The 27162-nt window shown below is 53.0% G+C and overlaps 1 protein-coding gene across 3 annotated transcripts in view; it reads left to right on the top strand.

The window, feature by feature from the left end:
- CACNA1B (calcium voltage-gated channel subunit alpha1 B) overlaps positions 1 to 27162 on the top strand; it is a 214956-nt gene that overhangs the window by 160943 nt on the left and 26851 nt on the right. For 2 of the 3 annotated variants that reach the window (XM_061434350.1, XM_061434348.1), the window contains 12 exons: positions 1176 to 1272; positions 2388 to 2548; positions 3840 to 3977; positions 4703 to 4904; positions 5125 to 5289; positions 5620 to 5730; positions 6077 to 6160; positions 17897 to 18013; positions 18402 to 18467; positions 19611 to 19702; positions 21734 to 21878; positions 25829 to 25956. In XM_061434350.1, the coding sequence (XP_061290334.1) occupies positions 1176 to 1272; positions 2388 to 2548; positions 3840 to 3977; positions 4703 to 4904; positions 5125 to 5289; positions 5620 to 5730; positions 6077 to 6160; positions 17897 to 18013; positions 18402 to 18467; positions 19611 to 19702; positions 21734 to 21878; positions 25829 to 25956 (1506 nt within the window). The remainder of the gene's footprint in view (positions 1 to 1175; positions 1273 to 2387; positions 2549 to 3839; positions 3978 to 4702; positions 4905 to 5124; positions 5290 to 5619; positions 5731 to 6076; positions 6161 to 17896; positions 18014 to 18401; positions 18468 to 19610; positions 19703 to 21733; positions 21879 to 25828; positions 25957 to 27162) is intronic. The other variant, XM_061434349.1, reaches the window with a different exon arrangement.

The following is a 27162-nucleotide window of genomic DNA, read 5'->3' on the forward strand; positions in this document are numbered from 1 at the left end:
CTGAATTCTGAAGGAATCAGGGAGAAAAAGTAAGTGTTTCATCTTTGTTCACAAAGGTAAAGTAAAGTAAATGCCGCTCAGTCGTGTCCGACTCTTTGTGACCCCATGGACTGTAGCCCACCAGGTTCCTCCGTCCATGGGATTTTCCAGGCAAGAATACTGGAGTGGGTTGCCATGTCCTTCTCTAGGGGATCTTCCCAACCCAGGGATCGAACCCAGGTCTCCTGCTTTGTAGGCAGACGCTTTACCATCTGGGCCTCTGGGGAAGTTCACAAAGGTATATCTTACCAAATTGTTGACAGCTTAAGGGACAAGATTTCTTAAAATCTGGAAGAACATTAATGAACCAGCAATATTTTAGACACATAATCATAAGAGTTATAGTTATCCTACATACCATTTTTGCAGTTTTGTAGAAGTCTCCCCACCAATGTCTCTATATAACTTGAGTCATGTTAAATGCCTTGTGGTGGGTGAAAGACTGATGGGGTTTGCCGTGGAGCCAGGAAGAACCAGGCAGACACCTGTTTAATTTACAGCCACTGTTAGTCTGTTTTAATGTTTCTGAGGCAGGAGCAGATGCTGCCGTGTTACAGGGGCAGACGGCAGGCGGTGAAGGGTCAGAAGGGTCAGAAGAAGGGACTTCAGCCACATTTGCCACAGCCTTGATAGGTCCTGCTGCTCTTGCCTTTGCATGATAGTCAGCTGGGTGCTTCCCTGACATCAGGCTCAGTCCTGGTGGCGTGAACCCTCCCTCCCTCCACAAGCAGGGAAAGGCAGGCAGGCCAGCCCTTCCAGAAGGCTCCCTGGTGATGGGCATGGTCTGCACTGCTCATAGGCTTGCACGTGCTGCCTGGGCTGGGGCTGCCATCCTGGAGCCCACCTACCTTTACTCCCACTGGGGTCTTGGCATGGTGTCTGGAGGACTCTGGTGTGGGGGGCGTGGGAGTGCTGAATGATGGGATCTGGGGAGATGAGCTCTTCCCAGCCAGAAGCTCAGCTCTCCCTGGACACCAGGTGCCACTGGCCTGGCCCCAGCCCTTGTCCACTCAGGCAGCCTGTTGGGGGAGATGCACTGGCCTGAGGCATCTTCAGGACCAAGGCTACCCTGGCCCCAGTGCTCTGGGCACAGGTGTGCACCCTACCTGTCTACATGGGTGGCTTCTCCCTTCTAGAGGCTCCAAAGGGAAAGACATCAGCACCATCAAGTCCCTGAGGGTCCTGCGTGTGCTGAGGCCACTCAAGACCATCAAGCGGCTGCCCAAGCTCAAAGTGAGAGTCTGGAGTGGGGCCTGGAGGGGGGTGGGGCTGTGTGTGTGCATGTGTACCTATGTGTGTACACGTTTACAGGTAGACTTCACGTGTGTGTACATGTGTGTGCACACACGTACACGTAGGAATGCATTGCGGGGTGCACATATGTATCTGGCCTGGCCCCCTGCAGCTTCCCGTGTAGGGTGGGGACGAGCATAGCTGAGGAGAGGCCCCCACGAGGGAGACCCTACATTGTGTGCATGGGATGGGCTCTCAGCTCTGTGACCATCTCCGAGGGGGCTCCTTCTCTGCATGTCCTGTGAAGCTCTTCTTCCTCCACTCAGGGGCACCCACAGGACCAAGTGTTTTATCAGCAGCTGTAGTGCAGAGGTCAGGGTCACAGGGAGATGCCAGGAGAGCAGGGGTTGGGGGATATGGCTTTAGAATTGTGCTGCAGTCTAATTGTTGCTGAGCTTGTGCTTAAATTCACTTAATCCTCCAAGACTGTGCAGTAACATGTTAGGAGAACCTTTGACCTGTAGGCTGTGGAGATACTAAGTGATGTGAGGTTCTGGGGGGTGGTTTGCTTAGAGCCCATGTTGAAGGGGCGGCTCAAGGGTGACTGAGGCACCAGGGGCAGGGCTGCCAGGGCAGCTGCCCATGTGTGGAGTGTGCCCCACGGGCCCTTGAGAGCCGGGTGCGGATTGGCCTCTGTGCACAGCCAGCAACAACCAGACCAGGGCAGCAGGGAGAGGTTCACTGGAGAACAGGTGGCCTGGGCAGTGGGAGCAGCTGGGAGTCCCCTCTGGTTCACGCACGTGCCCAAGTCCTGCCTTGAGCTGGCCTCACATCGCCGGTTGTCTACCTCATCCCGAATGCCCCCGATGGGCAGAGGCCAAGCAGTGCCCTCAGTTTAGCCCCGTGCCTTCCCTCTGTGCTGGCCCGAGGCCTGGCTGAGTGGCCTAACGCTGGCCCCAGCCCCAGGCTCTCCGTGGTGTCGGGCCCCCTGCTGCACCAGCTCTTTAGCGCCTCCTGCCCACCCGTCCGGTCCAGGAGGACCCTCCTGGTCCCCGGTGCAGACCCTTCCGGGTCCCGGGCTGGCCCCGCCCCCTCACAGCCCTGCCCCTCCCCAGGCTGTGTTTGACTGTGTGGTGAACTCCCTGAAGAACGTCCTCAACATCCTGATCGTCTACATGCTCTTCATGTTCATATTTGCTGTCATCGCGGTACAGCTCTTCAAGGGGAAGTTTTTCTACTGCACCGACGAGTCCAAGGAGCTGGAGCGGGACTGCAGGTAAACTGGGCCCCCTACTGTCCCCAGGGCTGGCCTGGGCCCGTCCTGCCTGCACGCCTCAGGGGGCTCGGTGCGGCCTCCGCTGGACGCCGTGTCAACCCTCAAGATCCAGGCTGGGCCCTAAGGTCGGGGCAGCCCCAGGGCTGAAGCCACTTCCTCATCACTGAGGCCTTGGGCCCCAGCTGAGCAGACAAGAGAAGTGCCCTCAGGGAGGGGCGGGGGGGAAGGCTGGTGCCCGTGTGAGCGCCATCCTAGACTTTGCACACAAAGGGAATCGTGTGCTCTGTGTGGCCCGCTGTACCCGACTCCCGCTGCTTTGGTGGTCAAGGTCTCTGCTGCTATGGCCCAAGTGGTCTCCCTCTCCTGATGGTTGGATGTCATTCCTTTTATCATCAAACCTCACTGAACGGATCTGCCTACCTGCTGGTGGACATTTGGGTTGTCCCCACGTTTGGGCTGCTGTGGTTACTGCTGCTTCAAATACATGTGCAACTTTTTCTGTGCACAGGTGCTCTCATTTTTCTCGAGGATAAGCCTGGAGGTGGGGTTGCTGGGCTGCGTGGTGATTCTCTTTGTCAGTTTCAGGAGCTGCCAAACTGTTTCCCACCAACAGTGTCTGAGAGTTCTGATTTCTTCACGGGCTTGCCAACACTGTTATTTTCCTTTTAAAAAATGTAATTATAGCCATCTTAGTGGGGATGAAGTGGTGTCTCATTGTGGTTTGATTTGCGTTTCCTTGATGATTCATGATGTAGAGCCTCTTTTCATGTGCATATTGATAATTTGTATGTCTTCTTTGCAAAAATATCTATTCAGGTCTTTTATCCGTTTTTAAAATTGAAATGTTCATCCATTGTATAACTGATTGTAATAGTTGTTAGTATAGTGCTGATAGAAAGCCCCTTATCAGACAGATGGTTTTCTGTCTTTAGTCCCATTTTGAGTGTTGATGATTTCCTTTGAAAAACAGAGCTTTCCATTTTGACAAAGTCCAATTTACCTATTTTTTCTGTGGCCCCCTATATTTTCTTCTAAGAGTCTTATAGAGTTACTGCTTACATTTATGCCTTTGATCTATTTTGAGTTAATTTGTACACATGGGGTGAGATGGGGGTCCACATTCATATTCTCGCCTGTAGATACTCAGTGGTTTCAGCACCATCTGATGAAGAGACCAGTCTTTCTCCCCTGAATGGACGACCCTTTTCAAAAGTTGGTTGACTGCAGACACGGGGGTTTGTTTAGATCCTTTGCCTTTGACCTCTGGCTCCCTCTGTGTTCCCACCCCCAGGGGCCAGTATTTGGACTACGAGAAGGAGGAGGTGGAAGCTCAGCCGCGGCAGTGGAAGAAATACGACTTCCACTATGACAACGTGCTGTGGGCCCTGCTAACGCTGTTCACTGTGTCCACGGGCGAAGGGTGGCCCATGTGAGTGCTGCCCGGCTCCTCACGGCTGCTCGGCGAGAGAGGGGCAGCTGGGTGGGGAGCTGAGACTCTGCACCTGTCGCTAAGCAGATACGCCCTAGGCTCTGTGCTTACTGGTGAGAGGAGGCCCTCCCTCTGGGAGTGGGCAGCCTGGAGGAGGAGGAGAGTCAGCCCAGAGCACAGTATCATGAGCTCCTAAAAATCCCCGCTCAGTGGCAGGGCGCTGGAGGGAAGAGGAGCTGGCTGCTGGCCTCATTAAGGGGAGCCTGAGGGATGCATGTGTTCAGTGCCGCGCTGGATGGCAGGGGCTTCCTTTAGGGCCGAGAGGACCATCCCTCAGAAGGTAGGGGCGATGCTCTGCCAGGAGACTCTGCTGAACTCAGGGCTTCCTGACAACAGGTGAAGCAGGGTATGGGTAGGTGACCTGGTGTGAAATGGGAGAGAGCCGGGCAGCACAGGACTTCTGGGCCTCTCCCGCTTCTCCTTGTAGGGATAGGACCTCAGGCAGCCAAGGCCTCCTCCTGGAGGTCCCCAGCAGCCCTGAGTACAAGCCCTTTGGGAGGGGCAGCCTGCTGCTGGGAGACACGGCTCTCCTGGGGAGCAGGCCTGGCCGTGCATGGCACCACCCCAGCTCAGCCACAGAAGCCCTCCTGTGACGTGGGTCTTGTCTTTCCTGGGACCGTGTCCTCCTGGGCTCCCCTGATGTTTGGTGTTGGCTCTTGGCCCAGGGTGCTGAAACACTCGGTGGATGCCACCTACGAGGAGCAGGGCCCCAGCCCCGGGTTCCGCATGGAGCTGTCCATCTTCTATGTGGTCTACTTCGTGGTCTTCCCCTTCTTCTTTGTGAACATCTTTGTGGCCTTGATCATCATCACCTTCCAGGAGCAGGGGGACAAAGTCATGTCTGAGTGCAGCTTGGAGAAGAACGAGGTAGGACTCCCTGCCTTTCCATTTCCAGGCAGCTCCCTGGTGGGCAATGTGGTCAGGGCCCTTGGGCCTCCCTTCTGTGTGGGGACCACTGGCCAGCATGGGGTGGGGAGGGCTGCCTGGAGAAGGCCTTTTGTCATCGGGGCTCTGTGTGTGGCTGGGGAAGGGGGTGTGCAGGGGCTCGAAGGGGTCCAAGTTCTCACTTCTCCTTTCTCCCTCGCAGAGGGCTTGTATCGACTTCGCCATTAGCGCCAAACCCCTGACGCGGTACATGCCCCAGAACAAGCAGTCGTTCCAGTACAAGACGTGGACGTTCGTGGTCTCACCACCCTTTGAGTATTTCATCATGGCTATGATAGCCCTCAACACAGTGGTGCTGATGATGAAGGTGCGTGAGGCCTGCATGGTGGACTGCAGGCGCCCGTGGACACGGGGACTCGACTCTAGCCGGGGGGAGGGCCCGCTCCTCCTGGGGTGTTGGCAGCGGTGATACCACCCTGAGTGCTGGTCAGCTTGGGCTGCCTCCGCAACCCAGATTTCCTGGTTGTCCGTGGGCTGAGATCGTGAGAAGGTTCTGGAAGACGCGGGGAGCAGGGAGGGCTGTCCCAGCGCGGCGGGTGTGTCTGCCCGCTGTGCTCTGACAGGAGGTCTTCATGAGCCTGGTGGGGTGGGTTGGGGCAGCTGAGCCCATGGCCAGCAGCACCTCTTCCTTGGGCAGTTCTACGACGCGCCCTACGAGTACGAACTGATGTTGAAGTGTCTGAACATCGTGTTCACGTCCATGTTCTCCATGGAGTGTGTGCTCAAGGTCATCGCCTTTGGAGTGCTGGTATGTGCCTTAGCCCCTCCAGGCCTTCTGGTGTCTGTGTTCTGGCCACCCCTGTGTAGGGCATCTTTGAGTGTTCATTGTTTGGAGCTGGGCTTCCCTGAACCCCCAGAGCACATATGACCCTGAAGGGGCCCCAGGGAAGCGACTGCCGGGTTCTGCCCCACCTCTGCCCCCACCCTGTTCCTGGAGGGGAGGGGATGTGCAGCCTTGTGCTTCGCCCACCTGCCCACGAGGGAGCCCATGTGTCCTCTGCTACCTTCTTGACGAGAGGCCACCTCCTACAGCTTGTCTGCAGAGCCTCCCCACCCCCGCCAGCCCAGCACTAACTGCCCTTCTTTCTCTCCAGAACTATTTCAGAGACGCCTGGAATGTCTTTGACTTTGTCACTGTGTTGGGAAGTATTACTGATATTTTAGTAACAGAGATTGCGGTGAGTAGCTCTCCTGCCCCTGCAGGCCCTGAGCGGTCTCCCCACTGTGCCTCCAGGCCTGGGGGTTAGCTCCTCCTCAGAGGATGCTTCCCCACGAAGCTCCTCCCCAGAGGCGAGTTTGGGGGCTGGGTGTCCTATAGGCACATGCTTTATCTTGGGTAAGAAATTGGTTCCCAGAAGGTCTTCCAGGCTGATGGCTGGAGAATCACTGGGAGTGTAAGTGACCAGGAAGATAAGGATCTTGTAATTTCGTATGTGTCTAGTACGGATGCACCTGACAACTGGTTCCAAAAAGATACAACTAAAGCCAAGAAGGATTTGGAGTATTTTAAAATATCAGGTTTGTTTTACATACGTGTGTGTGTGTGCACACGCACACATGCTGGAGATTCTAGTTCTTACTAAAATGCATGGATTATATCTGAAAACTGACTGAGGGCTAGAGCATGAACATGTCTCAACAAACTTGAAATAATCTGAGTCATAAGCGGTGTTCTTCAAGCACAACAGATCGATAGGATCAAAGATAAGAACATCTCTATCAACGTTTCTTATGTTCAATTCCCTAGGAACAGACGCTGAGATGAGGGTTCTTGTAAAAGTTATTTTTTGGGACATGTTCTGAGGCAGAACCACGGGGAGAGCTTTGGGGAGGTGGGTGGGGAGAGAAGAACCACAGGGGCTGAGGCTCCAGCTCCATGTCGGGTGAGCTGCGGAGTTCTGTGCCCACCAGGTCTCGGCTAAAGGCTTGCCTGGGGTGTGGATTCCCAGGTACCTGAGTGCCCTGAGGCAGGTAAAGCAGGCTCCCGCAGCCTGTGCTGCTGGGCCTAAGGGCCACATGCAGGGCGGGGGCATCTGCTTGCAGCCCTGGCCCCACCCGGCTCTGCCTACTCTTCATGTCGGGTCCTGTCTCTGGCTTCAGATGGTGCTGGTCATGACCTCAGGGAGGAGGGAGTTGATGGGAGGAGGAACAGGGTGCCTACGGTTGTCACGGGGACCCACGTCATCTTGGGATCTTTGCTGTGGCCAGCCCTCTGCTGCTCTGGTTGCTGGTCATACCAAGTGAGCCAGCGTTCATGCTGCACCGCCAAGGCCCTGCTTGCTGTGCCCTGTGGTGGCTCTAGCTGCCATGATGGTGCAGGCACAGTTCAGACTGGTCCCAGAAACTTCTAGAAAGGCCCCTGGGAGCCCCCTGATTTCCAGACAGACTTCTCCCTGCCCCATGCAAGGGCAGCTCTGCCCTTCACACCTTGGCTGTGAAGAGCCCAGAGTCACAGGAGCCAGGGTGGCCTCCTGGGTCCCACAGAGGAAGCTGTCTCCACCTGTTTGAGTCTGGACTCCTAGATGTGCCTCACTTGAGTTTGTGGGATGGTGGCGCAAAGTCCCCCTGGGCTCCTGTGGGTGACAGGGCCCACCTCTACTTTGGGCCCTTGTTTCCCAAATCCATGCATGTTTTCAGGTTGGGCACCCAGTATATCTATCGGCCGCCCACTCCTCTTGAAGGACAGCTCCGCCATCCCAGTGTCTTTTCTGTGCCTGCGAGAGGCTGTCCCGGCGTTTCACCCGGCCGACACCTGAGTGATGTGGAGGCTGACATGCTAGCGGGTCCTGGGTCTCTCGCCCTGTTGGCCCTCCTTTCTCCTCTAAGTGGATGTCGTGTGGAATCTCCTTCTGGTACATCTCTGACGCTAGTGCATCAGCCAAGGCAGGCCTGACCCGAGATGTGAGTGGTCCCTGTGGAGACCCATCACTGCTGTTTCCAGGGGAGAGTTTCCCACAAAGTGACTGCTGGCAGCACCAAGTATGGCTCTCCTTAGAGGCCTGCAGGTGGCCTCTGCTTGCAATGGGCAGGTGTTCAGTAGTGGCTGTGTCTGTATTCGCTTTGTTGAGGAGGAGCCTGCCTGTCGGGCCCAGGCACAGGCTTCCCCCAGCTGTCTCAGTCCCTGCCTCTGTGGGTCTGCCGTGTGAGTGGGGCTGGGGACGGAGGCCTGCTGCCATCGTCGGCCAGTGCATCCAGGGTGCGTGGGTTTTAGTGCCTCTGTGGCTGTGGGTGCCAGGGTGGTGTTCACATATGACACACAGTGTCCGTTCCCAGGTCCAGCCGGTGCCTCTGCCCCAAAGCTTGTTCCCTCCAGAGGCCTGAGCAAGCTGGAGTCCTTGCCTTATCACAGACAACTTCTCCCTACACACACACACACACACACACACACACACGTACCCATGCCATGGTAGATTGCGCACACCACTCAGAGCTCTGCCTCACACTGTCTCTTGGGCGGCCCTGCCTGGGGCTCTACTGAGGGCTGTACTAGTATATCAAGCCAGTCCCTCCATAACCAGGTTTTGAGTTTTACGGCCCAGTTTTAGTGACCATCCCACGATGTGCTGGGAAAGGGTGACCTGAGAAGAGACTGGTGTGACAGAGGCGAGAGGCTGGCTGGGCCTTCCTGTCACGTGACTGTGGCCTCTAGACTTGCTGCCGTGTGGCCCCAGATGTGGCATGTCCATTGTGCCCCGGGCTTTTGCTGGGCCTGCAGCACATGACTCGTGACGGCAACTTTGGTGCCATAGATACGGCATCTCATGGTCAGACAGTCTCTGTAGGACCTTGTAGCCAGGCATGACATCTCTGCAGATGATGTGAATCTTTGCTCCAGGAGCCTGCTGCTGCTGCTGCTGCTGCTGCTAAGTCGCTTCAGTCGTGTCCGACTCTGTGCAACCCCATAGACAGCAGCCCACCAGGCTCCCCCATCCCTGGGATTCTCCAGGCAAGAACACTGGAGTGGGTTGCCATTTCCTTCTCCAATGCACGAAAGTGAAAAGTGAAAGTGAAGTCGCTCAGTCCTGTCTGAATCTTAGCGACCCCATGGACTGCAGCCCACCAGGCTCCTCCGTCCATGGGATTTTCCAGTCGAGAGTACTGGAGTGGGGTGCCATTGCCAGGAGCCTAGGTGACTATATTGACTTTCATGTGGGGACTTCGAGGGCCCCCCACAGGTGTTTATCTCCCACAGATATTCCTAGCACCATGGGGCCTGCTGGGGCTTGTGGCCCAAGTGGCAGGCTCCTGACACTGCAGTGTGGACCTGCTAGAGAGCCTTCTCTTGCTCTGAAACCTGCTGCTTTGCGTCAACTGATAAATGGAAGCAGTGCTCTTTCCTTAGTTGTGCCTGCTATCTCCAGGACACACGGAGTCTTCCAAGAGTAGGAGGCGTGAGGTCCAGTGGGGTCCATGTTCAGGCATGGCTCACACCACTGGATTATAACACTCTTGTACACTAGATTTCCACCTCAAACATGGGGAAAGGCCATTTCAATGCTAATATGTTCTAGAGAATAGAAGAGGGAACATTTCCTAACTAGTTGTATGAGGCTACATCATACAATGTAGCCTTGAATCTTGACATCAAAAATTTTAAGAAGAGTGTAAGAAAGGACGATCATAATCCATACTCACTCATTAACATAGATGCAGAATTCAAAACAGCATGTAAGCAAGCCAGATCCCGCAGTGTCCAGGAAGAAGTGCAGTCAGGTTTATCCCAGGAACACCAGACTCCACAACAGAAAGGCTATCACTGTAATTTACATGAACAGGTCAAAGGACACTGTTAATAAGCCTGTCACAGATGCAGAAAAGATACTCAATAAAATTCATATTTTATTCGTGATGGAAACGATTGGCATGTGTTAACTTGATGAAGAGCATTCACCAAGAAGCCCTATGCAAATATCTACAGTGGTGAAATTTGGAAAGAATTCCCTTTAAAATCAGAAAAGGACAATGATGTCTGTAACCACTACCTCTTTTCAACATTGAACAATGTATCAACAGTTCAGTAAGTTGTGTGTCAGCTTCATAAGAACAGATTTTTGTCTGCTTTGCTCACTGCTGATTCCAGTGCTTAAAATAGTGCCTGGCAGTGTGCAGGCGTTCGTAAGTACTTGCCGAATGAATAAGACAGAAAAACAAAGGGAATGCTTAAGTTTCAGAAGGGGACTACGTAAACTGCCATTAGTCGAAGAAGACGTATCATCTGTGGATGAAATCTAGGATAATCTAAAACTAATTGAATGTGAGGTTGCTCAAGAGAGTGCATCGTGTTTCGTTACAACATCAGCACTCCTGACGATAAACCGAACAAGGTGTGTGTGCGAGATCTCTTTGTGCAAAATTATTAAACGAAGACCTGCATAGATGGAGGTGCATGTCATGTTAATAAGTAGTGTCAGTGTCATAGAGATGGCGATTTTCCCCAGTTGATCTATAGATTCAATGCAATTTCAATAAAAATACCAATTATTTTGCTTTTCTTTTTGTTTGTCTCTTTTTATGCAGTTTGGCAAGTTGTTTTTAGCATTTGTAAGAAAGAGAAAGGCTCACAAATGGCCAAGATACTTGAGAAGAAGGTGCTCCTGGGGGGCTGTGGTGGGGAGGCTGCTCCTGACAGTGAGGAGACATCCTGGGAAGTTGTAGCAGTTAAAACAGTGTGGTGTTGGCGTAGGCATAGCTCAAGAGCCTGGACACGGACTTGGTTGTATTTGGAAACTTGGTGTGTGACTCACTGTGGGCGTAACTGATGAACAACACAGGGGAAAAGAGACGTTGGATCTTGGTTCATACATTCACGAAAATGCGGCAAATGGGTGAAAAAACGTAAGTGTAAGAGACAAAACTTTAACAGTCTTAGAAGAAAATACAAGAGATTATCTTTAAGACTTTGAGATAGGGATGCTTTGTTAAGCAAAATATATGTAAAGTACCAGCCATAACTGGAAAAGATTGTATAAAATAAAGTTTTTGTTTATCAAAAGGAGGAATGCCGATCCGTGAAGAGGGAAAGGACAGTCACATCACACTCCTTCACGTATGTGTGTTAAGACACTTACTTGTGCAGTGCCTGTGGTGTGCTCAGCACTGTCCTAAGTGCTGGGACAAAAGGTGCAACTCTGTTTCATCCTAGTGGGCAGGACTCACAGTGCCAGTGATGCCGGGAAGACAGAGCAGAGCGCGTGAGGACTGGGTGCTTGTGTGTCATGAGGCGCAGCTCCAGGCAGCGAGCTGGGCTCACGCGGAGGCGGAGCCGGTCAGAGCTGCGGGCAGCAGAGGCCCCCTCAGGGCTGAGGGGGTGGGCACGCTGGCTGCACAGGGAAGGCTGTGCAGTCAGTAGAGCTTGGCTTTTCTTCTGAGTGCGATGGGAGGACTTGGAGGCTTTGTGAGGAGCGACACTGTCTGGCTTTTAAGGCCACAGCCCTGGTGGCTCTGTCGAGAAGTGTGTGCAGGTGCAAGCAGAGGCTGTTTTAGCTGGATTGTCCTAGAAACAGACCTGAGACAGGGTGTGGTTCAAGTTGTTATCTGGAAGCGAGTGGGAAGGAAGGTGGGGCAGCTCGTGGAAGATGCTGGCAGGTCAGCTGCTGTTATATCCCTGGGCATCCCCACCAGGCATTGTCTGCCACAGGTAGAGAGGGCCAAACAGTCAGCCTGTATTGGGCTTCCCTGGTAACGAATCTACGTGCCAATGAAGGAGACCCGGGTTCAATCCCAGGAAGATTCCCTGAGAAGAAAATGGCAACCGACTCCAGTGTTCTTGCCTGGAAAGTCCCACGGGCAGAGGAGCCAGGCGGGCTGCTGTCCATGGGGTGGCAAAGAGTTGGATATGACTTAGTGACTGAATAACAACTCATCATTTATTGACGTTAGGCTGTAGGCCTTGTGTCCTGGCCTGGAAAAGCTTTCAGGAACAAAGATATAAGCTGTGACAACTGGATATTGGGCCACAGAAGATGTGTATGTGGCCCAGCATTACTGCCACGGGCCAGGAGTGGAGCTGGGGAGCTGGGGTGCAGTGAGACATGGTCAAGTTCTGGGTGTAACTTCAAGGTAGAGCTGTAGATGAATCAGATGGGAGTGTGAGAGATGAAGCAAGGATGGCATCAGAATTTTTTTCTGAGCACTTGGAGAAGTGGTCGGTCTTTCATTGAAAAGGGAGAAAATTGTGAGGAACAGGTTTTCTGATGACCGTCTGGCTGCACTTGATCCGTGTTAGAGTTCAGTCCGGCTGCCCTCCCTGGAGTCATCCATGGGCAGCCAGAGGAGACTCGGGCCAATAATGTAAGGCTGGGAATTGTGAGCCTATAAGATGAGATGGTGTGAGATCCACGGGAGCAAAGAGTGTGAGGCCAGCACGTGGTGACCAGGGCTGGAGGGCAGAGGCCTTCCAGACCCCAGGGGAGGTTAGTGTCCAGAGTGTGCGAGGCTCTTCTGTGAGCCCAAGGCATCTTACAGAGCAGAAGACACGCCACGGAAAGATGCTCAACCTTATTTGTAATCAAAGAAATGCAAAGTGAAACAGCACCGAGATGCCATTTCGTAGTTACTGGTTTGTCAAACAGAAATTCCGACGTGGCCAGCGGTGGGTGAGGATGTGGGTGCTGCTGCTGGGTGTCTGGGGAGGTCGGGCACATCTGTAGCTACAGCCTCCGAGGTACAGGTGTGCAGGGTGCCTGAGCAGATGAGCCTGGAGACGTTGTTCACTCTGATGTTCGTGGCAGTGTCTGCAGCAGCAGAGCCTGGAGACGTTCTTCACTCTGATGTTCGTGGCAGTGTCTGCAGTGGCAGCAGAAGTGGTTTGTGGACACAGTGAATGAAATCCTCATCAGGAGGACGCCTCTCAAATTGACATTTGCTCAGAGTCAGAGCACAAGTTCACCCAAGCCCACGAGGGCTACATACAGTCTAATCCCATCACAGAGTTAAGAAAAGACAAGTATAGCTCATTTTAAGAGTTTGAGCTAAAACAGTAAAGAAAAGCAATTATTAACAATAATTAAGTGTAGTTACTACATCTTGTGGAGGGGGGCATGGCAACCTACTCCAGTATTCCTGCCCGGAGAACCCCCAGGGATGGAGGAGCCTGGTGGGCTACAATCCATGGGGATCGCAGAGTCAGACACAACTGAGCGACTAAGCACAACTACATCTGGGGAAGAGAGAGACAGGAAGGGCTTTCAGAGTAATGGTGACATTCTGGTTTTTAAGCTGGATAATGAATATATGGATGATTTATCATCTTTATTTAAAAAACGTGTGTGTATATATAATTACACGTATTCTTTTGTTTACATGAGATGTTTCATGGTGTTGAGAAGTTAATGATCTGAACAATCCAGGCTGAGAGCTGCCGTTTGAACAACAAAAAATCAAGGGTGTTTGTTGTACTAGCCGTTGGCCTTGCAGTACGGTCTGGGTGCTGCCCGTTCACTGTGGGCTTCCCGCTCAGAAACGGTTCCCCTGTGTGCTCTGCTTCCCTGGACACAGGAATCTTTATTCCCCTGGAAAAAAGGATCCGAACACTGGGCTTCCGACTGCAAGGGCACAGTCCCGGGGGTGTGTGCCTCGTCAGCAGCGGGTGGAGGCTCAGGTGGCTAATGTCATCGACGTGCTGTCTCCCAGGGATGCCTCTCCAGAGAGAGGCCCCTCAGCTGCTGGACTCTTGAGGGGCAGCTTGCAGATGTTTGAGACCCTCCAGGGCAGCCTCCCTCAATCCTGCACACCCAGCAGTTCTGGTGGGAGTGTTCAGAATCCGCCTGGTCTCAAAGCTCAGCTGCCCAGCTGCTAGTGATTTCCGAGGGCAGTCTTCTTGCTGCTCTGCCTGGAGGAGGGAAGAGGAAAGCAAGCCGCCCTGTGGGTTTCCGTGTTGCTTCTCTTTCTCCATTTGTAGTCACTTCATCTGTTACTTTGTGGATGCACTTTTTTTTTCCTGAGGCAAAAATATGAGTGTCAGTTCCCACTCCCAACTTAAAAGTCGCATAGAGCAATAGTCTTAATAACCAGGGTCGCATAGAGAAAGTGCTCCAAACAAGCATGAAACTGACATTGATTTCTTTGCCTGGAATAAAAAAATAAGTGTCTGTGAGTCATCTTTGGATTTGCATTACAAACAGAAATGCAAATGACGCCTCTGTCTGCGTAACCTACAGATTTCAAAAATGTGTTTTGATTTGGTTCATTTTTAAGCAAAATATGCAGTTTACCAAAATCCTAAAAATTTCCAGTGAAGTATTCAGAGTTTGAGTTTTTGCTTGTGTTGATGACTCATTTTCTCTTTTGTTTTCTGTTTTTGTTCTTGATTTACCTTAACCTACCTGCTGACTCACGCCACCCAACATACAATGCGAAAACCATGTCTCCGTCTGTATGTTGCGCGCCTGCTGCTCAAACATCCCAATTTGTAAATAACACGCAAATACCCATCCATGAAAACATCACATATAGGAAACGGTTGGTTTCATGACTTATACAGTTCTTAAAGCTCTTTGTTTTGCTTGCTCTGCTCTCCTTTTCCTCTGCTTCCTGTCACCCTCACCGCCGCCCTCCTGTGCTCAGAGCCCAGCTGTACCCGCCCCCTCTGGCCTCTAGTGTGCTCTCCCTGGCTCCTGGCCTTCTGAGGGCCCTCAGGGGCCACTTGATCACAGGAACTGGCCTTGGGCCAAGAGAGGAGATAGGGGCTTCTGAGAGAGAGGCAGGTAAGTGTCGAGACTGAGTCAGAATTGGGGGTGGGGGTTGCTGGGTGCGAGGTTGGACCTGCTCCCTGTAAAGTCCGCGGTTTCTGCTGCACAGTCATCTCCCTTCTGCTCTACCTCTGCTGGCCAGCAGACCAAGTGGGCTTGGGTCCACCTCTGACAAAGTCTCCTGTTGGGTCCTTCCTGGACAGACCTTATGTGGAGGCCTGGCTGGGGGGCACGAACCTTGGGGGATTGTCCTGACTGAGTAGGAAGAGGGCCTTTGCCCCAGGAGGCAGCAGAGAGCTGGGCCTCCATCCAGCACCATGGATTCCCGTGTGCCCTGATCAGCGAGCTTGTGTGGAGCCCATGTAAGTGGGGTGGACAGGGCCTCCTTCCGGGTCTGAGGACAATCTGAGGGAGAGTGGGGACGCTGGAGCAGACTGAGCCGAGGCCTCGGCTGGAAGTTCATGCAAAGAGCAAATGTTTCAGGTTCCTGAACAGAAGGTGAATGTGGTAAAGCATTTCACAATCAGCAGAAAAGCTTGAGTTTTGAGAAAAAGACATTTAAGCCGCACAAGTACCAGGCTGCATCTTTAGCGCAGGCTCTGCTGGTGTCGTCAGGCCTCTGCTCAGCCCTTCCTGCCGCCCCCGAGCAGGCCCCTCGGGCTTACTCCTTTTCTCTCTGTCTTTCCTCCTGTCTCCCCCATCATCAGTCCCCTTGAGAATGAAGCTGAGTAGGAAAGCAGCTTGTTCCCCGTGCGGCTGCATCTCCTCCCCAGCACATGTGGGGCCCCCGGCACATGTGCACAGTCTGAGGGGGAGCCCCTCATTCTGCTGTGAGTCTGCCCAGACGCAATGATGTGCTTGGACACAGGAGGTGAGGGCCTTGGCCTGGGGTCCACTTGCCTTTGTGGCTCCCATCTCAGTTTTCTCAATGATTCCTCACTCCCAGGCATGACGTCCTAACACCGCCACCGTGGGGAGGAGGAAGCAGGTGCTCAGTGGAGCTGGGGACCAGTGTCCCCTCAGTGTAAAGCAGCTGCCGCATTGAGGGGTGCAGCGTTGACCTTTCTGGCTCAGAGGCAGGGGTGATAAGGGGGCCCTGACTTGAAAGTAGCTGTGTCTACTCCAGGCTACAGCAGAAACCGTGGACTCTGGGGGTGGGGAGGGTTGTGTCCACCTCCAGGGGTCGGCTGAGGCCAGGGGTGGCCGTGCTCAGCCGTGGGGAGGCCGCCATGTGCTTGCTGCCCCCACTGTCCAGCATGCGGCCCGCTTGGTGGTGTCTGGCGGCTCGTGCCCTGGGTGCAGCCATGATGTGCTCAGGCCATCACACTGCTTGCGGCATCTGTAGCTGCCTCACCATCCTCCTTCATGACTCTCTAGGGCTGTCTGTCTGTTGGCACCCCCACCCTCTCCTAGGTGCCTACTGGAGCCCCGAGGAGAAAGTCTGGGAGGATGGGTGGGGCCTGGGTGTCAGTGGGAAGTGTTATGTGGCTGAGCTCTGTGTCCAGGGACTTGAATGGACAGCACCTTCCTCTGTCTGCTCTGGTATCCGTCCCTTCTTTATTACCCAGAAGACTATTTCCTCCCACTATTTTCAGGAGATCATCTTGTCTGTGCCAATTGCCTGAGCAAATTGCTTTTGTCCTGGCCCCTCCAGGTCCACATGCGCAGGTGGTTTCAAAATGAAGAAGCCTGAGGAGGCAGCCCCTCGCCCTTGCTGGGCTTCATTGTCCTGTACAAAGGGCTCCCTGACACCCTAAAAGGTCCCCCTTCCAACCTCCTGAGATCACTGGCTCACCTGAGAGTCCTCAAGGCCCAGGGGACTCAGATAAAGAGTGTGGATGTATCTCATCTACCCTGTCTGCCCTGAGGGTCTCTTTCCCCAGCTCGAGCTAGTGAGGGAGCTGCAGGCAAATGAGAACCCCCTCCAGGATCACGTCCCGAGGTCCACTCTGCCTTCTTGCTGATCTGGACCACAGTCAGCCCTTCTGTGCCTGTGAACTGCCCTGTCCCCCTGTGGAATTGTCTAAAACTCAGCACCACCGCCCAGGGTAGCTTATGTCCCTCACCAGCACAGTCCAGAGTCCCAGGTGGAAGTGAAGAAGCCAGCCCCTGAGATGAGGCAAGCAAGGGGTGGAGTGAGGCCTGTCCCCCGACAGACACCTCGTCCTAGCCAAGATCAGATGGGCAGCCCTGGAGCGGGACGCCGTTCCTCCCAGACCCTGCCACCTCCTGCACGCGCTCACCGCGGCTGCTGCCTCATTCAACACCTGCTCTCTTTTCTCTGTGTCTGACCACTGAATCTGGCAACACAATGTATCTAGCCTGAGCTGCTTGCGTATTTTAAAACAGCAAAGTGTGAGGAAGCTGCTCTCAGGCTGCGTGTGGGTGGGCAGAAGAGGGCACCTGGTCTCTAAGCAGGCAGGGCAAGAAGCCCCCCGTGCCCATGAGCACCCCTTTCTACTCAGGGACACTGCCCAGAGCCGGGCCCCCTGAAAGGGATGTGCCAGGGATTCAGGTGCCCTTGAGCCAGGGTGGAAGCATTACTCCCGGGTCATCCATGGAGCCCAGAGATTATCGGTTTGCTCTGTGCTTGACTTTAGACCCTCTGGATGAGGGCGTGCTGTGAGACATCTCGGGTTCTCTGGAGCAGAGACTGGTCTGGGGGCTACGGAGGGGGCTTCTCGGGTGGCAGCAGCGGGGCCGCCACCACCTACAGCTCCTGTCAAGGCTTGTCTGCAGGTCCCTGCCTGGCCCCAGAGGACGTGTCTGCCCCTCTGCTGGGCCCCGGGTGGCAGGGCCTTGCTGGCATGTGGGAGACGAGGGCATGGCCCTCGAGTCTGAGGAGAGGCAGCCCCGCCCAGTCCCTGGGCTGCTCAGCTGCGTCCTGAGAGGCGGTCAGTGTCGGAGGCCTGGCTGCGGGCAGCCTCCCGTTCCCCCTGGCAGCAGGGAGCTGCTTCACAGGACTCATCTGTCCCTCCCTGTGGAGGGAGTGTCTCTGATTTGCTGCATGAGAAGTTGTTTGCAATGACAAGCTTTACTTCTGGAAGATTTTCTGGTGGCTGATTGCTGCTTAGACTGTGAAGCAGTGACTTTTTGTTTCAGTCTCTCTCTTCACCTGCTTTTCTTTGGGACACAGTGACTTGGGGAGGTGGGTGGGGAGCAGCCTCCCTGTGCCTGTGGGAGGCTGGTTTCTGAAGGTCAGAGCACAACTTCTTTTCCCTGCAGAACAACTTCATCAACCTCAGCTTCCTCCGCCTCTTCCGTGCTGCCCGACTCATCAAGCTGCTCCGCCAAGGCTACACCATCCGCATTCTGCTCTGGACCTTCGTCCAGTCCTTCAAGGTGAGGCTGGGCGTGGCCAGGCGGGGCCTGACCTCTCCCTCGTTGTGCCGGTGGGGGAGCTTCTGCCCTACCGCCCTGGCACTCTCCTTGGGAAGACCAGGGTGGGTGCCACCCCTCCCATGGCCCCCGTTGTTCCTGTGAGTTTGTAAGGACACTTTTAGTTTTACAGAGAGTATCCTGTTTATGCTCACAAAGGGCTGAAGTGGCTTTTATGACTTGGTTTGTAAATGAAGATGATGGGCACTTGGTGAAGGGGCTTGGTGGTCAGTGGGGCTGGGTCTGAGGTCAGCTAAGGCTGGTGCTGTCCGGAGACCCACTCTGGATGTGGTGCAGGCAAGGGGGCTGGTGGCTCTCCTGGCGCTGAGCCGGCCTCCTTGTGTCTCTGCAGGCCCTGCCCTATGTGTGCCTGCTCATTGCCATGCTGTTCTTCATCTACGCCATCATCGGCATGCAGGTGGGTGTGTGCAGGGCCATCGCATGACAGCAGGGACTGGTTGGCACTCAGCAGTGTTTCTATGAGCCAGGTGCCAGTCTAAGCACTTTATGAACTTAATTCTTAGAAAGACTGTTCTGTAGCTGAGGCCATGCATTGCCACCCTTTGTGGGCAGATGTGCGGCCCTCCTCTTGTGTGGAGTCCTGCTGGTCTGTGTCCGGGCACCAGTGGGCACGGTTGCCTGGGTGCTGGGCTCGCACAGTGAGGAGTGTTTGAGCACGTCTGCATGGCCTGGGCGGCCTGCGCCGCAGCAGCTGGTCGTGCCTTTCGCCCAGGAGCACTTCTGAAGGATGTAGGGATGGGAGGTGGTCTCAAATGTTAATTTGTGGTGGGAGGAGACAGTGTCTAAAAGGTTAGCTGAAAACTGATTTTTAAACTCTATTTTCAGGGATTGAAAGTTCTCTTGCTTGAAATTTACTGAGATCTGATGTTATTTAAAACAAATATATGTTTTTCATGCTTTGGTCTATGGACATACAAAAACACAGCCCAGTGATCTTTGTTTTTGATGGATATATGATAATTCATAAATTTTCAGCTGGATTCCAGATTTTAAGCTGCTTAGAGTGAGGGGCTTATTTGCATTTCTAACCCTGAAAGAAAGAAATTAAAATGGGTACAAAGCCCATTGTCGTGTTTGCACAAAAATGTTAAAAAAAACTTTCAAGTGATCTATCAGAGTATCAGTATAGTTACTGTTTTGGGGTCATTGATGAGAGAGTGAATTTTAAAATGATTCCTTCCTTTTGTCTAGCAGAGCCCACCGAAACTTAGCTCTGGGCCCCACTTTTTACTGGTTATGCTGTTTGGTCCTGGACAGGCTCAGAGCCAGAGCCTGTGCAGACCGGGCTGTGGGACAGTGGCATGTTAGACTTGCCAGGCGCTTCCTCTTCCCTGGAAGTGAAGGCGCAGATGCCGCGGGGGCCAGACACCCGGGCCCTGTACCCCAGCAGCAGTACTGGCAGCTCTGTCGGGGTCTCTGGGTGAGGGCGGTCCCAGCCCGTGTGGCCCCCACTGCACGCCCACAGCCTCCTGCCTGGCCATGGCTCCTAAGGACCCAGCGCACTGGTCTGCAGTGCTGTCTGCCTTCCTCTCCACTGCAGGTGTTTGGAAACATTGCTCTGGATGACGACACCAGCATCAACCGTCACAATAACTTTCGGACGTTTCTTCAGGCCTTGATGCTGCTCTTCAGGTGTGTTGTGGGAGGTGGAGGTGGGTCCAGAATCAGAGGCTCCTCCTCAGTGTGTTGTATAGAGGTAGGTCCAGGCTCAGGGACCCCTTCATTCGAGATGGACCCCACCCTCCAGTCCTCGTCATACTGGCTTCTCTGTGGTGGACCTTTCCAGTTTCTCCTCCCTTTCTGCTTGTTCTTCCTTAATGGCTCCTGGGCCTGACGGGAGGCCCCCGAAGCAGTCAGTCTGAGACCCCTGGGCTGGGCTGGCTTGCCTACCTTGTCTCTGCTGCCCAGTGAGGTCTTGAAGCACAGGTGTCAAAAGAGCCTTTCTTGGTGTGCCAGCCCCAAGCTTCCCATCAGCTTGCCTTAGTGATTTCAGGGATCTCTGGGATCAGGAAAAGCGGGCAGCAGAGAGCTGCTGTCGACAGGGTGCACCCGCTCAGTGGCCCAAGGGACCAACCGGCCAGACATGTGGGTCTGAGGGCAGCTCCATCCGCCTCTGTTGCTCACAGTGGCTGCAGTTCCCACGGCTCCAGGGTGCAGTCAAGGGGTGCACCAGGGCAGGGCCTTGAGGAGCACTGACTTGTGTCAGCTCAGAGGCCTCCCTGCAAAGGTGTATGGGGGATGGCTCCCTAGCCATTTCTCTGAGGCATGGACACACGTGGACTGTGGCTGTCCACCGCCCTGACGTAAGAAGGCACTCGTGGGTAGAGCCCAGAGGGTCGAATGTGTCTCCTTCATTCACTGTGATCCTCAGGGAGGGCGGAAATGTGGTCTCTCTAATAATTTATGATGAGGGGCCTCATAATAAGTTAATATTTAATTAATAAATAAACAGCAGACCCCACCTTGGGCCCCTTCCTGAGGTTTCCCTGCTATGTCCACTTTTGGGGACACCCAGCTCAGCTGACCCTATGCCGATGTATTTGGGGGGGTGTGGGAGTTCATTTTTTGGAGGGTGAGCTCAGCCCAGGCCTGCTTCACTGAGCTGCCTGGAGAGAGTTTCTGACTTACTCTTTGCATCAGACAAACAGGATCCTTAGGCTGACACTTCCCCGAGTAGTGTCATTTCTCCGGACTTTAGTTCTTACATGCACTTTATTTCTTTGTTTATTAATATCCTGCTTCATGTCACAAGATATATGAAGCCAGCCTTGATTTTAAACCTTTGATCTCAAAGACCTCTGTTCCTTCCTCATCACATGGGCACCCTCATCATTCAGGCTTGGCACAGGCTGAACCAGCCATTGTCAGTGGGGAGTGGACCCAGCTTCTGCCCAGGACTGACCACACAGAGGCATGCTGGGCCACCTGCAAGTCTGATGCACATCTGGCCCCTGTGCTGGCTTCATGCACAGGAGCGGAAGGCCACGCAGGCGGGCTTCTGCAGTAGCTGCTCAGGCTTGAGGGTTCCTGATGTGCTCCAGAAACAGTAGAGGCGGGGGTGGCTGCAGTAAGTGAATGGGGACCGTGGTAGGGATGAGGCAGCTGCAGACCCACAGAGCTCTGGGCGTCATGTAGGGGTCACTGGGAAGGTCTCTGATCTGATCTGGGCTACTGGGCGGGGGAACATCCAGTTAACCAGCTGTTGCTGCAGCTCAGAAGCGGTTGTTGCTCAGCCCAGGGAGGTAGGGGTAGTAAGAGCCTGGCTGGTTTTGAAGGCAGGTCAAGATGTGGTGAGAGAGAGAAGGCAAGGATGACTCCCAAGTCTCTGGCCTGAGCACTGGGAAGGATGGAGTCACTGTGTCCTGAACCCAGGAGGACTGGGCGGCACACGCTGGGGAGGAGATCAGAGGCCGCGGAGGGGGCTCCCCATGGTGCTGACTTCGGGGCCATGATTGCTTTCCTGTAACACGTGCTTTCCCACATAGCATCAACTTGAAAATCTAATGCCAGAGGTTTCTTTTTAAGAATCAGCATCTGTTACCCAGACCTAACACCTATGCAGGATCCCTGTGGGAGGGAACGCAGTTCTCCTAAATTCCTGGGCTTCCTTCCCGGCCAGTCCTGGGCCTTCCCTCCTGGCCTCACGCTCTGCCCTCCTCTCAGGAGTGCCACCGGGGAGGCCTGGCATGAGATCATGCTGTCCTGCCTCAGCAGTCGGGCCTGTGATGAGCTCGCCAATGCCACGGAGTGTGGGAGTGACTTCGCCTACTTCTACTTTGTCTCCTTCATCTTCCTTTGCTCCTTTCTGGTGAGTCCTGGACCCTGTGCACACCCCATTGCCACTTCTGCCTGTCTCAGACCAACCTGAGTCCCCCTGCTCTCTTGCTGACATCTGATTTTGACCCATGATGCATGAAAGCTGATTCCATGTTGATGGTCCTTGTTTCCCTGGGGATGAGGACCACGTTAATCCTGAAAGGACCCACTGAGTAATGAGCTCCTGTGGGCCTGCCTTTACTCCCGTGGAAAGGGCCTTGCATTTCTGTGGGGCACTGTCCCTCAGTTCTCAGCTAGAAGGACTTGCACCGTGGTGGCGAGATACAGGCGCCAGCACTCCAGCCAGCCTGCCTGTGCCTGATGCGGTTCAGGAAACTCATGGGGTCAGGCTGGAGGTGTCCGTGGGCCACATCACAGTGAGTGGACTTTATCACGAGTCAGCAGAAGCCTCTGGGAGATGATGCACAGTGACATCGTCTGCTTGACATCTTAAAACCTCACTCTGGCTTCTGGTCAGGAGAGGCTGTGTGCGGCCAGGAGCTGATTGGAAGTGACAGTTGGAGAAGGGAGGGTGAGAAGGAAGCTGTGTGACGGGGGCCGCCCTGTACAGGCAGAGCTTACGTGACTGGTGACTGAACATGGGCATGAGAGAAAGAGGGGAGAGAGCTGTGTTCTGGGGCTTGCTGGGGTGAGGCAGTGAATGATATTCCCCCGGGTGGAAGGCTGGGGAGCTGCGGGTGTGGTGGGCGGGGAGGCAGTGGAGGCGCGGGGGAGCCTCTGGCTGGAGATGTAAGTTCGCTGTCTTTAGTGTTTGGTGTATCAGTCAGGCTGGATGATACCCTTGAGGTCCCTGTGTGGTCCAGAGACCCGCGACTTAAGCATCACCTGAGCACTTGTTAGAAATTCAGATTCCTGGGTCCCTTCTAAGACTTACCGTACTGGAATCTTTGGGAGAGGGACCCAACAGTCTGAGTTCTAACGATCTCCCAGGTGCTTCGACTCCCTCCCATACATATACTTTGCTATACACTTAGCGTAAACCAACTATACTTTAAGAAAAACTTTTTAAAATTAAATACAAAAAAACCCAATGACAAGATAGGAGGCCTCATACTTTGTGATTTAAAAATTGACGCCAAAACTTGAGTAAATCAAAACAGTATTATACTGGCATAAATCCAAACATATACACTGAAGGAATAGAGTTGAGACTAGAAATAAATCCTCATATACATGGTCAAAAGATTTCTAACAAGGCTGCTGAAACCATTTAGTTAGGAAAGATAAACCTTTCAACAAATGGTGGTGGATACCCACATGCAAAGAAGAATGAAGTGGACTTTACACCATATGTAACAATTAGCTGCAGACTTGCCTGGTTAACACTCCGCAGTTGCACTGCAGGGGGTGCACATTTGATCCCCAGTTGGGGAAATAGGACCCATATGCTATGGGGCATGGCCGAAAAGAAGAAAAAAGAAAAGAAAAGAAGTTACCTCAAAATTGATAAAGACCTGAGGACAAGAGCTTAAACTATGAAACTCTTAGAAGAAAACATTGTAGTCTCAGATTCATAACCTCAGATTTGGCAAAGGATTCTTAGATTTGACACCATAATCCTGAGTAAGAAAAGGAAAAAATGGACTATTCAAAATTTGAAACTTTTGTGCATCAGAAGACACTATTATACAAAGTGAAAAGGCAACCCAAGGAATGGGAGAAAAGTTTAGCAGATAGTGTATATGATAAGGGGTTAATATCCAAAATATATAAAGAGCTCCTGCATCTCAACAATAAAAGATAACCATATAAAAATGGACAAAGTACCTAAAGAGACATTTCTCTAAAAAAAAAAAAACAAAACAAAAAACTGTACAAATGGCCGGCAAGTACGTAGAAATATTCTCAACGTCAGTGGTCATTAGGGAAAAGCAAAGCACAGCCCTGAGGTGCCACTTCATGCCTGTTAGTGTTGCTATCTGAAAAAACAAGACAAAGTAACAAGTTTTGTGAGGATATGGAGAAATTGACAGCCTTGTGCACTGCACATGGAAATGTAAAATGGTAAAGCCACCATGGAAAACAGTATGGTGAGTCCTTAAAATAATAAATGTACAATTATAGTAGGATTCAACAGTTCTACTGGGCACAGCCCGGATGCCCATCAGTAGGTGAATGGATAAACAAGTCGTGGTTTAGTTGAGCCGCTCAGTCGCGTCCAGCTCTCTGTGATCCCATGGACTGCAGCGTGTGAGTCGCTCAGTCGCGTCCAGCTCTCTGTGGCCCCGTGGACTGCAGCGTGTGAGCCGCTCAGTCGCGTCCAGCCCTTTGTGACCCCGTGGACTGCAGTGTGTGAGTCGCTCAGTCGCGTCCAGCTCTCTGTGACCCCGTGGACTGCAGCACGCCAGGTCTGCCTGTCCGTCACCAACTCCCGGAGCGTGTTCAAACTCATGTCCATTGAGTTGGTGATGCCATCCTACTATCTCATCCTCTGCCGTCCCCTTCTCCTCCCGCCTTCAATCTTTCACAGCATCAGGGACTTTCCCAATGAGTCAGTTCTTCGCATCAGGCGGCCAAAGTATTGGAGTTTCAGCTTCAGCATCAGTCCTTCTAATGAATATTCAGTGTTGATCTCCTTTATGATTGACTGGTTTGATTTCCTTGCTGTCCAAGGGACTCTCAAGAGTCTTCTCCAACACCACAGTTCAAAAGCATCAATTCTTCAATGCTCAGCTTTCTTTATGGTCCAACTCTCACATCAAGGCGTGACTACTGGAAAAACCATAGCTTTGACTAGATGGACCTTTGTTGGCAAAGTAATGTCTCTGCTTTTTAATATGCTGTCTAGGCTGGTCATAGCTTTTCTTCTAAGGAACAAGTGTCTTTTAATTTCATGGCTGCAGTCACCATCTGCAGTGATTTTGGAGCCCTCCAAAATAAAGTCTGTCACTGTTTCCATTGTTTCCCCATCTATTTGCCATGAAGTGATGGGACCAGAGGCCGTGATCTTCATTTTGTGAATGCTGAGTTTTAAGCCAGCTTTTTCATTCTCCTCTTTCACTTTCATCAAGAGGCTATTTAGTTCTTCTTCACTTTCTGCCATGAGAGTGGTGTCATCTACCACATTTGTCATAAACAAGTTGTGGTACAGACCTGCAAAGGACTGTTACTCAGCCATAAACAAGAATGCAGTTCTGACAAATGCTGCAATAAGGATGCACTTCGGAAACATGACACTAAGTGCAAGAAGCCTGACACAAAGGTCATACGTTGTATGGACCCTTTTGTTTGAAATACCCCAAATAGATACCTTTCTAGGTACAGAAAGGAAATTGGTGGTTTCCAGGGAATGGGAGGACAGAGGTATAAGGAATGAGTACTTAGTATCATGTGTTCTTCAGGAGTATGAGAAAAATTTGACACTAGGGAAGTGGTGGTTCACAGTTGTGCATACGCTAGATGCCACTGAATTATAGAATTACTTGTATGTTAAGTGAATTTCAACTCAGTTTAAAAGAACAAAACAAAATGCCTGAGTTTTAGGTCTCTAGAGCTCAAGTTATTAAGTCCAAAGTCGCCACTTTCCTTGAAGGCTTAGGTGAGAAGGGGAAAGCTGGGGGCCTCACAATGGGGAAGATTAACCCAGACGGCAGGACAGATGGTGGGCAGGAGTTGATGGGCCTGAGTGAGGATGGTGCAGATGTAGAGACTGAAGCCTTCAGAGGACCAGATCCTGGGCTAGGGTTGGCCTGTGGGACCTGGAGCCAGGGAAGGATGCTGCTCTTGGTGGTGGCGATGTGCAGGGGGCCTGGGAAGCCCTCTGAGAGGTCATGGGAGGAGCAGGTGGGGCAGGCTCTGCCTGAGTCAGTGACCTCTGCTGCCCTAACTGCCTCACACAGAGACTTCTGCTGCAGGGGACGGGGAGGGCAGTGGGCAGGCTGAGCTTTCTGGACATCACCTCTTTTCCTTCCTGTCCTGCAGATGTTGAACCTCTTTGTGGCTGTGATCATGGACAATTTTGAGTACCTTACGCGGGACTCTTCCATCCTAGGGCCTCACCACCTGGACGAATTCATCCGGGTCTGGGCTGAGTACGACCCGGCTGCGTGGTGAGTGAGCCCCTGTGCTGCGTGGCCCTCAGGGTTGGTACACACCACCCGCAGGTCTCAGCACAGGGCCGGGTGGCTACAGGCGTGTTTCAAGTGAGCGACCCCCTTTGGGTTTTGGCTGGGGGTCGGGATTCCATCCAGCTTCCTCCTGGGAGGTACACTCATGCTAGCTCCCTGTGCCCTTGTGTACAGCTCCCTGGGCTGAGAAATCCTCTTCTCAGGCCTGCAGTCCAGCCCTTAGGAGGTTGCCTGGGGGTCATGGAAGGTCTTCAGGGGGTCGTGACACTCAGGTTCCTATTGGGCAGGAGCTTACTGTCTTCTCACAAGGCATGTCACATCTGGGTTGTGAGAGGTCACAGGGCATCACCCTCTCATAGCTCTGAGGCCTCTGTGGCCAGAAACAACATGAGGCCTTAGTTCTTTCCCTCCATGGGCTCAGGGCCCGTCTGCCTGCTACCTCCCGGAGGACAAGAGTCCATGCGCCTCTCTGTCACCAGCCCAGGCTGTGAATAGAGGGTTTTCGGTAAACTTTTATTGAAATCAGATGAACTGCCAGAAAAGGTCTAGTGTGTCTGAGGCTCTTTGGTCATGATGCAAAGCTGTTAATGGGTTGCTGTTTCATAAGTGAGGGCCAAATGCTTCCAGACAAAGCAAGGGTCTCCTGAAGAGAGTGATTGGGTCAGAAGACAGTGAAGACTGTGTGTTTCTTGAGGGAGTCCTGCACACCTGTGATGTTTTGTCCTCGGGCCCAGCGCAGCAGCGCGGTCCTCCATCTGCCCATTTGTCTGTCCCTTTGTTGAGTTCATCCCCTTGCCCATTTGTCTGTCCTTAGTTGAGTACTCGTTCCCTTGCTCATTCATTCAGGCACCCTCCAGAGCCGTGATGTGAAGAGTCACTGAGGACATGCCCTCTGCAGCAAAACATGGGATGTGCTTCCCCTTCTTTCTTGCAGGCGCCCCGGTCTGCCTGCGTCCCTGTTGCACGACTCTGTGTTCGGTCACCCCTTGTGTGGTAGAGGCCTAGAAGAGATGGTCAGGGTCCCCATGGGAGGACCCTGGGACTCTGAATCCAAGCTCAACAAGGGGAACACTAAGGAGCTTTCTGATCCCCCAGACCCCCAAAGGGCTGGGAGCTTGGCTGGGCTCCTGTACCTGCTTCTGATCCAGTCTTCTCAGACTTCCCACCCCATCACAGTGAGGACACAGA

This window comes from Bos javanicus, chromosome 11 (genome assembly GCF_032452875.1).
Source record: "Bos javanicus breed banteng chromosome 11, ARS-OSU_banteng_1.0, whole genome shotgun sequence".
Classification (NCBI taxonomy): domain Eukaryota; kingdom Metazoa; phylum Chordata; class Mammalia; order Artiodactyla; family Bovidae; genus Bos; species Bos javanicus.